Source organism: Pan troglodytes, chromosome 17 (genome assembly GCF_028858775.2).
Source record: "Pan troglodytes isolate AG18354 chromosome 17, NHGRI_mPanTro3-v2.0_pri, whole genome shotgun sequence".
NCBI classification, from domain to species: Eukaryota; Metazoa; Chordata; class Mammalia; order Primates; family Hominidae; genus Pan; species Pan troglodytes.
The window spans coordinates 80,058,638-80,072,038 of record NC_072415.2 but is presented as its reverse complement, the minus strand read 5'-3'; the positions used below and the strand labels follow the sequence as shown (position 1 = coordinate 80,072,038).

Genomic DNA, 13,401 nt, shown 5'->3' with positions numbered 1-13,401 from the left:
ACTGTAATTTACTTTGAGTATATACACACATACACACACAGAGAGAGAGAAGGAGAGGGAGAGAGGGTGGGCAAAGAGGACTCAGAGTTGATCAGAATGTTTACTTAACCAGAAATTCTCACTTCTTGGCCAGTTCATAGCATTTACAGGAATTTATTCAGTGTTGTGAGATATCACTTTGCTGTTTAATTTACATGTTACACAGGCTATTTTCTATGCTTCCTACCTTAGTGGTACATCTTAACCACCCTGGTGTTGAAGCGACGTCCTAAGATTGGTCAGGCTCATGGTCAGGGCAGCCATGTGTGGAGCCCAGTGGGGCTGGGGCAGGATGCTGAAGCCGTCCACAGGGTTCTCCTTGGGTCTTATGTTGATGGCTTTCTGTTGTTGTTTTGATTTTAATGTTATATTTTCATATATTCAGACTAATGCTGTCTTTTTCCCTTCCTTCAACAGGAAGCAGCTCTTGAAGCTCACCTTGTCCCTGTCTTGCACTCTCTCTGGCCTTGGATTTTGATGGATGATTCATTGATGCAAATTTCTCTGCAGCTCCTTTGTGTCTATACTGCAAATTTTCCAAATGGTAATAGGATCCAATACTGCCTTTCAATAATATACCAAAATACTAGTTTTATAAATGTTGTTAAGGTGGACTGGAAAAACTAATACATATTTTGAAGTATTTCTCTGAATTATTGAGGATATGATGGGCAAAGGCAAGCTTTCTTGTAGGTATTATGAGAGCAGACAGATATTTTAGTGTGTTTGTTGACATGAGAGAGTCATTGGCAGTGCAGGGAATAGAGAGGGAGGACTGGTCTGATTATCTGGCAATGGGAAATTGAGTTTAGTAGGAAAATTGAGAGGATAAAAATTATGATGTAAGACCTCAAAAGCCACGTGAAGGTTAGAACTTCTCATAGATTCTAGAGCAGGAGACTGGCATGTTGAAAGTTAGTTCTCATAACAGTTGGTCTGGTGATACTTGATATCACTAGGGCTCCTCTTTCGCTCATGCACTTGATAGACATTTTATCAAGAGCCTGTGGTGGGCCATGCATTGTGAGTTCTGGTGAGAGTGATCTGAAATGAGATAGGAGGACAGGTCATGTAGGGCCTCAGGGGCTAGAGTAGGGAGTTTGGATTTTTATGTGAGTGTAACAGGATGACCTTGACAGTTGTAAGCTGGTGAGTGGCATGATTTAATTTGTGTTTAAGAAGGATTAGGCTGGGTGCGGTGGCTCATGCCTGTAATGCCAGCACTTTGGGAGACCCAGGCAGGCGGATCACTCGAAGTCTGGAGTTTGAGACTAGCCTGGCCAACATGAGGAAACCCTGTCTCTACTAAAAACACAAAAATTAGCCAGGCGTGATGGTGCATGCCTGTAGTTCCAGCTACTCAGGAGGCTGAAGCAGGAGAATCACTTGAACCCAGGAAGCGGAGGTTACAGTGAGCCGAGATCACGCCACTATACTCCAGCCTGGGCAACAGAGTGAGACTTTGTCTCACAAAGAAAAGAAAAGAAAAGAAAAGAAAAATTGCCCTGGGTGGTATGTGGAGAATGAATGATTGGGAGCAAGTCTAGAAGCAGGGAGACTTGTCATGGAGATATAATGGTGGCTTGGGCTTGAGTGGTAGCTGGAGAGATTGAGAGAAGTAGACAGATTCAGTATATAGCTCAAAGGTAGAGTCAAGGATACCTGTTGTGGGAGGTAGGAAGGAAAAAAAGGTGTCCGGGGTGAACTTCATTTGGAGAAATGAGCCTGAGTGCACAGTAGTGCCATTTACTAAAATGGGGAAGATTTAAAAGAAGCAGACTTGAAGTGAGAAAGTAGTAGGAATCAAGAGTTCTGTTTGGTCTTGTTAAGTCTAAGGTGTTGATGTTCACTCAAGTGAAAATAGTAAGCTGGAGTTGAATTCAAAGGAGTGTAGAGGGAAGTTTGAAGATTTAAAATGTTGGGAATATTATTAGTTATTTATTGCTACAAAAGAAATTACTCTAAAATTTAGCATCTGCAAACATTAATCATTTCATTATGCCACGGCTTCTGTGGCTCAGGAATCTGGGAGTGGCGAATCTGGGTGGTCCTCGCTCAGAGTCTCTGCAATCATCTGAAGTCTTGACTGGGATAGAGGATCCAGTGTGACTATGGGAGCCTCAATTCCTTGCTACTTAGGGCTGTCTCAAACGACCCAGAATGAGTGGGCTGAGGGCAGAAGTTATAGTCTCTTATAATCCAGTCTCAGAAGTAACTGAACAGCACTCCTAGCTCCTGTGGGTCACACATACCAACCCTGGTACAGAGGCAGGCGCCACTGGGACCATCTTGGAGGCTGGCTACCACAGGAGTCGTTGTCATGTAGATTGTATTTAAAGCCATGTGGCTGTTTGCGATTACCCAGGGAGAATGTGTAGATGGAGAAGCAGAAACCCATGACCAAGTTCTGAGGCACATCAACATTCGGAGTTAATCAAAAGATGAGAAACCAGCAGAAAAAAAAGAGAAGGAGCAGCCAATGAGATAACAGTGCACAGTCACAGAAAGTCAGAGAAGGGCATGCTCAGTTGTGTGGAATGCTATCGAAAATTCTGCTAAAATGAGGATAGAAAAAATGGCTGTTGGACTTAGCAGTATTGATGTTCTTTTGGACCTTGAGGGTAATTTTAGTGCAGTGCCAGAACAGAAACCTACTTAGTGTGAGTTGAGGAGAGAAGATGAAGAAGTAGAGGAGACAGCTTTTCCAAAATGTTCTACTCTTAAGACGACAAAGAAATGGAGCAACAGCAAGAGACAGATGTGGAGTCAAAGGAGGAGTTTTTGCTCGTTTTTAAAGATGTATGTTTTTAAGGCATGTTTATTAACTTAAGGGATTGGGAGAATGAGGTGCAGGAAAGAGTGCAGGTAAGAGCCCAGCCTGAGTAGGTAAGAGAGGTGAGAGCTAGAGCACAGCTGACAACAGAAGCAGAGGGAAGGCTGAGAGGAAGGATGTGGATTTAGGAGGGCTGATAGACTTGATGGGAATGATGAGAAAATTCCCATTTTGAATACTTCTGCTTTCTTCATTTAGGAGAGAACACTGACCACTAAGAATGAGCAAAGACAAGGAGTAGAGGTGATGTGAGAAGAGGAGAAAGTGTGAAGTAGCTGTTTTTAGAGGAAGGAAAGTAAACACGCTAGAGAAGCAAAGTAGGATTGCTGGCAGTGTTAAGTACCACTTATGGTCATAAATTTAAGAAAATAAATTAGAATTTATGGTCATAATTTATGGTCATAAATTTAAGATTTAAATTTTATTAAATTTATGGTCATAAATTTAAGATTTGACTAGCAAGTTTTTGTGCTTTCTTCTAACAACACTCAGTAGCCCAGCAACTGGGGTCTCTGAATATCAAAGGTTATACAGAGAAGGGACTGGAACTCAAAACAGTTAAGGAGCCCATCTAGTTACTGCCAGATGCTGTTGATGGTTTATTCCTTTGAATAATCTGCCAGATGCTGATGATGGCTTATTCCTTTGAATAATCTGACACCTCTGGAGCTGTCCATTTCGATACCCAACTCAGGTTGTCTCCAGTCAGCACAAAGAGATATAAACAGACCTTCAAGCTCTTGAACTTGAACTGTCATTGAAGCATATGTGTACAGGATTGTCCTTGCCTTCATTCTGTGCTGTTAACTTTCTCCATTCCTTAGGTCTGGTGGGAATGTCTCCTTTCAGTGCATTTTCCAGCTCCACTAGTATATCTTTTGTTTGTTTACTCATCTTTTATGAGTTTCTTTTACAGAATGTATTTGATTCTGATCAGTTTATACTTAAGTTGGCCTCCTCGTATGAACTTTGACAAGTCAATTATACCTTAGGTTTATGTATAATACAGTATTATTGATTTAACATTAAAATGTATTTCTAATTTTTTTTTCTCCCTCAATAAGTCTCATTCAGTTACTTAATTTCCTGAGAAACACTGAACCCTGGAAAGCCTGTAGATGCCACTTTTGGCTCCTGCCATGCTAAGCTGTATGACCTTGAACAACAAACTGGCTTTTCTGAGCTCCATATCTTTGTTGACCAAATATAGAAAATAGTACTTGTTTTGTCCGCTTCCCCAGGGATATTATGTTCCTTATTTGTATGTTATGTAAAATGAAGGCATTAGACAAGTTATCTCCCATTTCTAAAATTCTGTTCCTTTACACAGGCCTTTATTTAGATGTTTTCTTTAGCAACTATTAAAAACCCTAGTATGTTTATTTTATTCTTTTTTAAAAAATAAACCTAGTGTCTTAAAGTGCTTTAGTGAGATAATTAGGCCCTCAGTGAGGACAGTATATCTATTAGGTTGACTGTAGACACCAACATTAGCCTCCATTGCTAATTTGCAGTTCACAGGTTAATGGCCTAGTCATTTTGTTAGACAGATATGCTTTGCCACTTAGTGTCTTCAAAAACTAAACAGGGAAACTGAGAAGACATTGTGATAGGCTGTTATTTTTGAAGGTTGCAGTTCTCTTTGTTGGTCAAGTTGTGGACAACACCCTGTTCAAGCTACACATAGAGGAGCCGTGAGCAACTCTCTGATGCTGTGTATCCTAAAGTTGGCTTCCCAGATGCCACTGGAGAACACCACGGTTCAGCAGATGGTTTTTATGCTTCTTTCAAACCTGGCCTTGTCGCATGACTGTAAAGGAGTAATTCAGAAGGTACGCACTTAAACTCCCCACATATCTTAAAAGGGTACTCAGTGAAATAATCTTTCCAATCAAAAGTTTACAACTCAATTTCTAAGATTATTATGATTTTGAGGCATTTTATTTTAAAGGATTATAAAAGGGTTAAGAGGTTCACTTTGTTTAAAGCCAGTTGATAGATGACACGTGCAGAAGGACAGGAGCTAGAGTAGAGTCATACCATTTCCTTCTCATTTATCTTCTTAGCTTTCGGATTGTATTTTATCATTCTCAAAGATGAGGGTTTTAGAAAGATAGCCGTCTTACATTTATTGGAAATAATAAAAGTAATATATTGGTCTTTAAACAGACCAAATTGGGCAGTAACAATTTCAGTTTAATTTCATTGACAAAATGGTTTATGAAATCACAGCCCACTTCCCCCAGTTAGACTTAACTTCCTTATGGCATGTTAAGCAATTTTATCAGTTCTCTAGGATTCCAGTTCCCAATCTAGACTTCTCATCACTGATTTTAACTTAAGGTAATTTAAAAGGGATGTAATGAGTTAAATAAATTCTAGTACACATGTGCACTTATATTCTGTATTTAGATGTGTATAAACAGAATCCCTAATTGGGAAAATCCCTTCAAATTTGAATGTAATCAGATTATATACTACTTACTAGTATTGTAATTTGAGTGTTTCCATTTCTTTTACTTGAAGGCCAAGATAAATTGCAAAAGTTGAGAGCATTTATAAGAATTGAGTCTCCTTTTCCTCTACTGTTTCTTCTCCCTGAACTCCTCAGAAGATACTTTGTTATCACCACATAAATAGAAAGTTCGGTCTTTCTAAGGAAATGGAAAGATCAATCTTACCAAGGAAAGATGTTTTCAGTGGCACGTTGGAGCCAGCCTCCTACTGACTCATGAGTGTCATCTTAAATTTGCAGAAATTTTATAAAAATTCCAGTTGATGTTACATTGTTATTTTGAAATCAGCCACAGTGGGCATATCACACCACGTAATTCAGCGAACTGTACAAATCTTGGATCTTTTCTACCCTCACCACAATCAGTTGTTTATTTACCAGCACATGGCTGGATATTTTCTTCATGTATATGTTCATGTATGTCATATATGTATATATATTTGAATATATTTTCTTCATATATGTATTCATATACATGCATCACTTCCAAAATGAGACATTCTCTTGAACTGGATATATGTGATTAGCATCCATAAGAATGAGAGATTCTGCATATGTGAGAGCAGAGCGGGGGCAGTGCTTTCCACCACTTCCTTATAGAGCATGTTGGTGGGAAGCTAAGTGGGAGCACCCAGAAGGAATGTAAGTGCCAATCTCGAGTCTGGTCTGTGACTTTGAGCTGGAGACCTGTTCTCTTTCAGCTTCATTTGGGTTTAACAAAATAATCTCTAAGATATGTTCAACTCTTAATCTGTTATTCTAGTGCTATACTTAAGAATATTTTGATGAAGTGTGATCAGACTCTCTTTCCAGGGACGGATTAATCAAGTCTTTTTCCTCTGCTGTAATTAGGAAATGCCTGAGACTTCCTCTGCTGCATTAAGTAATAATGAGCCCAGACACTTAACACTTCTACTTCTTCATTACTCATCTGTAGGACATAGAAAATGCAGCAGGTGGTATTGTACAACTCAGGCTCCGAAATATCCTGCTTGTTTGTTTTTTTTTCTACCATGGTATACATCTCTACATATTCTACCTGGTGTAGGAAATTGTCTGAAAACATCTTTAGAAGCAGCAAAAAAAAAAAAAAAAAAAAAAAGGAGTGCCCACAGCACATTTATATTTGAGAGCACTGACATCTACTTTATCACCCTTGTCAGTCCCAAATCCAGCAAGGGTTGAATCTAAAAACTGTCAATTTGGCTGAGAGTAGGTGTGAGTGACAGCAAATGCAGCTGAAAGTGGGCATGTAATTTTACAGTTTACTTATTGTGTGGGTAATGTTGATAATATTTCTGTAGCTCATTTCATTCTTAACACTCAGAGTCCTTTTGTATAAAAACGTTAAGTTTATTTTATAGATTAAAGCCAACATCTTGATTTTGGTCTAGGAAAACCTAAGAGATAAACTGGAGTAGATTTAAACAGAGAGAGAGAAGAGTTATTCTGTGCAATCATAAAAGTTAAGTGATTGCATTTCATTTCTAAAATGTCCACCTAACTGTGGTTTCCATGCTGCCATGGGCTGCAGCTTGATGCAGCACTTTTATACTTTGCATATAGATTAGTCTAAGCAATAATTTGTTATCTTTCTTATAGTTAAGGGTTTGGTGGGGTTTTTTGGAAGGGGCTTTATTTGGAGGTTGAAAAGACTCTTACAGTTCAAATAATAGAGCTTTCTCATCTATAAGCATAATAGAATGACGTGTAGCCATCAGAAATTCTTACTTGTAATGATAAGTACCTGGGATAAAGTGAATGTAAGATGTATCTATAGATTTGATAAAAACAACAACAACACCTGTAGCTATAATGATTCAAAATACCCTCACTACTTCCAGAGTTGTTAACTAGTATTCAAGACTGATTTGGATTTTTGCCTTTTTCCCTTCCACAGGGTAGCTTTTAATAGCAAAATCACCAGAAGGCAGAGAGAAGAGAAAACTCAAGAGCCCTGAAATAATCTCCAAACTTAATTACCAATTCTAAATAATTAAGAGTTAACTATAGTATACTTCATCCATCATGAGGAAATAATTAGCAGGAATTAAAACTTGAGCACTATTTTGTTCTTCTTACCTTTTTCACTTATGCTTGGAAATAATATAGATGGAGTATTCAGAAGCTATTAGAAAGAAGGAGAAATTAATGTAGGGGAAGAGTATATCAGAATGTTAGTTAATTGGTCACCAAGGGACTAGGAAAATAATGAAAAAGATGAGAAGAAAATAATATTCTCTCTATTTATCCACAGAGTAACTTCTTACAGAACTTCCTCTCTCTAGCATTGCCAAAAGGAGGAAATAAACATCTAAGTAATCTGACTATTCTTTGGTTGAAGTTACTCCTGAATATATCATCTGGAGAAGATGGGCAACAAATGATTCTGAGGCTTGATGGCTGTCTAGACTTACTAACAGAGATGAGCAAATACAAGCACAAGAGCAGCCCTTTATTGCCTCTTCTTATCTTTCATAATGTTTGCTTCAGTCCTGCTAATAAACCCAAGATCCTGGCTAATGGTAAGTATTCACACACACATACATTTATATATGTAGTTATTCACAGACTGTTCAGGTCAACACCAAATAATTTTATAAATAATTTTCTAGGCATTTATTAAGCACCCACTGTGTTCAAGGCACTGTGGAAGGCATGGGAATGAATCAGGCATGGCTTCAGCCTTCTGTGGGCTTCCAGGAGTCTCCTGAGGTTAGCAAATCATGTCATTCCAGTGCACATACTGGACACCTGGAGGAAGGGGAGCCGTGGACGAGGGCTCCCTGGCCTTACCTTCTGCTCCCTCTCCTCTCTCCTTGCTCTTCCTCTAACTCCAGCTCCCCTCTTCTGCATCTTCAAGCAAATGCTACTATGTCAATGAAGCCTCTCGGGAACCATGTGTTAATATAATAGCCCCGCACCCAGGGGGCCTTCTCTTTCCTCCTCCTCACTATTTCCTTTCCTGGTTTTATTTCCCTCCGTAGTATTATCGCCATCTGATAGATTATGTGTCTCATGTATCTGTCTATTCCTAGTCTTCCCACACTAGAAGGTAAGCTCTTATGGGGTCAGGAGGTTTTTGTCTGATTTGTTTATGTGTAGCACCTAGAATTGTGCCTGCAACTAGCGAGCACTCAATAAATATTTGATGATTGAGAGAGATCCCAAGCAGACCGGAGAGAGTTCAGGGCTTGAGATCAGATGGTGCAGTGAGCCTCGCAGAGACTTCATTCTCAGATGTAGGACAGATGGAGGCGAGGATTGGTAAGGATTCAGGAAAAAATTGAAGCAAAAAGAATCGGAAAGATCTTTTTCTGCAACCATGTGTTATCTCTGTGAGGAGTATGTGAATTTCGTGGGGAGTGAGTTTTATAAAAGACATGTGTTCTAGTGAAAAACAGAAGGTAGGCTCCAGACCCCTACACACCTGGTCTTGAATGCCAGCACCAGGGCATCACTCCAGCGTCGCCTGGTGCAGCCTCGCTGGGCCCAGCTTCTTCATCTATAAAAGAAGCCCACTCTTCTTGGTTTGGTAAGAATCAGTTTATAAACACATATAAAGTGCCTAGCGCTATTTCTGGTACATGATAAATGTTTAAGATAGATTCATTCTCTTGCTTTTTCATGTTTTTCACTTAAACTTTTCTCAGAAGCATTTTTCTGTGAAATCAAGGGTTTTCTAAGTGTACGAAAATGATTCTTCTTACATTTTGTGGTGTATATAGTTGTGATTCTATTTTTCTGAAAAGCATTCTGATAATCAACTGCTAGATATGATATAGAAGGATGTTTAAAGTTCAGTTAGCTTGTAGCAGACCTAACCTTACTGTGGATTTTGCACTCTGCTTTCCGGTGGCTGCTGTGCTGATGCTGCGTTCTCTGTTGCTGCGTGATGTACATCACTGGTTTTATTTCCATCCTCTCCCACTGTAGCTGCTTCAGCCCTCACATTTGTAAAATGAGGGTGATGATAATCCCTCCTCAGGGCAATGAGAGAGCCTGTGAAGTGTTTGTGACCATTCTTGGTATATAGCAGCTACTCAGTAACATCTGTTATTGTTTATTCCCCTTTCTTAGAATGATTGTTTTTTCTTTGGGGGCTACTTACTCCAGTTTATTATTGAGAGTTGGAAAAAGGTCAAGCTTTTTGAGAAGTGAAGGAGGGAAGTCTGCATTTTCCACTTCTAGACCCCTCTAGAATTATTTTTAGCATTTCTTTGTAGTCAGCAGTGCTTTTTCTCCTTCATTAGCTTAAAGCAGATGGATAAACTTTGGTGAGAAGCTTCCCCTAGCCCACAGACTAGAGATCAGTGGGCTTTTCAGGCAGGGGTAAGATAAGAGACATCAGCTGTGCAGTTTCTGTGTGGAACTATAAAGGGATGTCACAGGCTATGCCTCGCTTTCCACTTGGGGATTTATGGAGGAGGCCTTAGCAGAGTCAGCCAGCTTAAAAGTCTCCCAGGAAAGGCTGCCTCTGATCGGTAGCACCCACACATCTGGTTTAAATGGTCAGGAGTGGAGTGTGCAGTGGAGCTTGACCTTGCTGGTAAAAATAGATCTGGGGCTTGGCATGGTGGCTCACAACTGTAATCCCAGTACTTTGGGAGACCGTGGTGGGTGGATCATTTGAGGTCAAGAGTTTGAGATCAGTCTGGCCAACATGGTGAAACCCCGCCTCTACTAAAAATACAAAAATTAGCCAGGCATGGTGGCGGGCACCTTGTAGTCCCCAGCAGTAGAATTGCTTGAACTGGGGAGACGGAGGTTGCAGTGAGCCAAGATCGCACCACTGCACTCCAGCCTGGGCAACAGAGTGAGACTTCATCTCCAAAAAAAAAAAAAAAAAAAAGATCTGGAAAATTCCTTGTTTCTGGCAATGCCAGACTAAGTCTCCTCTGAAAACGACAATAACATGCTAGACAGGCTGTATTAAAATGCACCTCAAAATAATCAAAAAAACTGAAAAGATAGAAACTTCCAGTCCAGTTTTGATTGAAAGTCTTGCCCAGACAAGTAAGAATTATGTAGAAAATTATTTTGCCCCAAGTGCATTTGCCAAGGTTGTATGCTTGGCTTTTGTTGAGGAGTATCGAGGGGTGAGAGGACAGAAGCTGCGATTCCCCAGAGTGGGGATTCTTACTGGCTATCCTGCTTGTATTAAGCTGGACCTCCAAAGAACCATTCTCTTAATAGATGGATGAGTCAAAAATAAGTTGGTTTCCCAAACTTCATGAAGGAGACTGTAAAGAAAAGGAAAAAAAAAATGTGAGAATGGGTACTACAGACTGCTTCTGATAGGGCTCTGCACCCAAAGTTGGCCGTGAACTTGGCTTGAGGTGTCTTCGATTGATGGTGCCTGTGAGTACTTAGCAGAAAGCAAACTGCCTTGGTGATGGATGAAAGACAAGTTCATACTGGGCCTCAGGGAACCTCTACAAATAATTTTTCAAAAGCATTAACCAGTACAAAGTTAGAGATAATCAAGCACATTAGGAGACATGGCAACATGTAGTAAGAAACAGCAGAAGAATAAAAATACCAGCTTATCTGCCCAGACTTTGAATATGGGAATTACAAAGCATGGGTTTAAAAATAACTTTAATTATACCATATTTAGATAAATAAATGACAAGCTTGAAAATTTTAGGAAATGGGAAACTGACAAGTTGAAATATTTGAAAAGAACCAAACAGAACTTCAAGAACTTTACTGTGCAGTATGATAATCAGCCACATGTAGCTATTTAAATTTAAACTAATTAAAATTATTCAGTTGTACTCACTACATGTGGCTAGTGGCTGTCTTATTAAATAGCAAGATATAAATATTTCCATTATTGTAGGAAGTTCTGTTTTACAACAGTAATCTAGAACTTCAGTGGCCAAAATTGAAAACTTAATATACATGTCTGACAGCAAGTTAGGTATAGCAGAGAACTTAGGAATTAGAAGATAGATTAGAAAAATATTATCCAGAATGCAGCAGAGAAAGCTAGAAAGATGAGAAAGGATTAAAAGAATCAAAGGTAAGTGACACAGCAGATATATCAAGACAGTCTTTGTGTTTAATGAAGTGTCCTAGGAGAATGGGAGAGGAAATATTTGAAGAAATGATGGGTAAAAACTTTAAGAACTTTTCTAAGACATTAATGTCACCATAACTGACAACTCACTGTAATTACCAAACTGACATCCCTAAACTTATACTTAAACCAATTGTATTAAGAAGGTAATATTCAATTATTATATTAAGGTAATATTCAATTATTATATTAAGAAGGTAATATTCAGTTCAAATATTCAAAAATACTTTATCATTATTTACATTTTACTACTGTATATTCACTTTAGGTTATTTAAATGTTTATATGAGAGTTCAGACCTACTTGTTAAACTCAAAATTGTTTTATTGCTTTGTTATATGCATGTTTCACAATAACATTTGTTTTGTTAAAAAAGTCGATCCACTTGCATTATCAGAGGGGCCCACCACATTAATTCACACACACACACACACACACACACAGACACACACACACACACATATGTATATATACATACACACACAGTACTTTATTAAAAATGCTTTAAGGGATAGCTGGTTGAAGGAGTTATAGACTTACTTAGATCAGAGGAGTTATATATTCTGAGTGTTTGAGACATTTAAAAACATCACTTGATGCTACTCAGATGGAACATAAGGAAGTCACCCTCCCATTTAATAAGGGGACATTTGATGTGCCCTAATGAGTAGCACTTGCAGCCATAACCTCACGTGATAAATTGCGTCTGCAAGCTATGTACATGGCTTGGTTCTGGGTAGGTTATGATAGACGACAACCAAAGGGCATCAGATAGTGCAGATGAGGTGTTCAGGGAGTCGGCTGCAGCGTGCCTGAAACATCACTGCACCTGCCTTTCACATTGTCCTGATGCACATTTCCAGTTCACTTTAGGGAGCAGCTTTTTTTGTTTTGTTTTTGTTAAATATTTAAAATCCCTTAAAATAAAAAAATTGAATTATATAGACAAAATTTTTGTTTATTCTATTCTGGAATCTTTCACACAACGAATATTTATTGAGCTCCTAAAATACACTAGCATTGTGGTTGGTCTAATACCAGTGAGTAGACACTGCCATCTAACTAATACCAGTGAGCAGACGTTGCCCTGTAACTAATACCAGTGAGCAGACACTGCCTTCTAACCAGTACCAGTGAGCAGACGCTGCCCTGTAACCAATACCAGTGAGCAGACGCTGCCCTGTAACCAATACCAGTGAGCAGACGCTGCCCTGTAACCAATACCAGTGAGCAGACGCTGCCCTGTAACCAATACCAGTGAGCAGACGCTGCCCTGTAACCAATACCAGTGAGCAGACGCTGCCCTGTAACCAATACCAGTGAGCAGACGCTGCCCTCTAACCAATACCAGTGAGCAGACGCTGCCCTCTATCTAACACCAGTGAGCAGACGCTGCCCTGTAACCAATACCAGTGAGCAGACGCTGCCCTCTAACCAATACCAGTGAGCAGACGCTGCCCTCTATCTAACACCAGTGAGCAGACGCTGCCCTGTAACCAATACCAGTGAGCAGACGCTGCCCTCTAACCAATACCAGTGAGCAGACGCTGCCCTCTAACCAATACCAGTGAGCAGACGCTGCCCTCTATCTAACACCAGTGAGCAGACGCTGCCCTGTAACCAATACCAGTGAGCAGACGCTGCCCTCTAACCAATACCAGTGAGCAGACGCTGCCCTCTAACCAATACCAGTGAGCAGACGCTGCCCTCTAACCAATACCAGTGAGCAGACGCTGCCCTCTAACCAATACCAGTGAGCAGACGCTGCCCTCTATCTAACACCAGTGAGCAGACCCTGCCCTGTAACCAATACCAGTGAGCAGACGCTGCCCTCTAACCAATACCAGTGAGCAGACGCTGCCCTCTAACCAATACCAGTGAGCAGACGCTGCCCTCTATCTAACACCAGTGAGCAGACGCTGCCCTGTA

The 13,401-nt window shown here is 39.9% G+C and overlaps 1 protein-coding gene across 10 annotated transcripts in view; it reads left to right on the top strand.

Moving 5' to 3' along the window:
• Window positions 1-13,401, top strand: part of RTTN (rotatin) — a 204,213-nt gene that overhangs the window by 180,407 nt on the left and 10,405 nt on the right. For all 10 annotated transcript variants that reach the window (XM_016933873.4, XM_063795852.1, XM_016933870.4 and 7 more), the window contains 3 exons: window positions 457-583; window positions 4,502-4,704; window positions 7,645-7,912. In XM_016933873.4, the coding sequence (XP_016789362.4) occupies window positions 457-583; window positions 4,502-4,704; window positions 7,645-7,912 (598 nt within the window). The remainder of the gene's footprint in view (window positions 1-456; window positions 584-4,501; window positions 4,705-7,644; window positions 7,913-13,401) is intronic.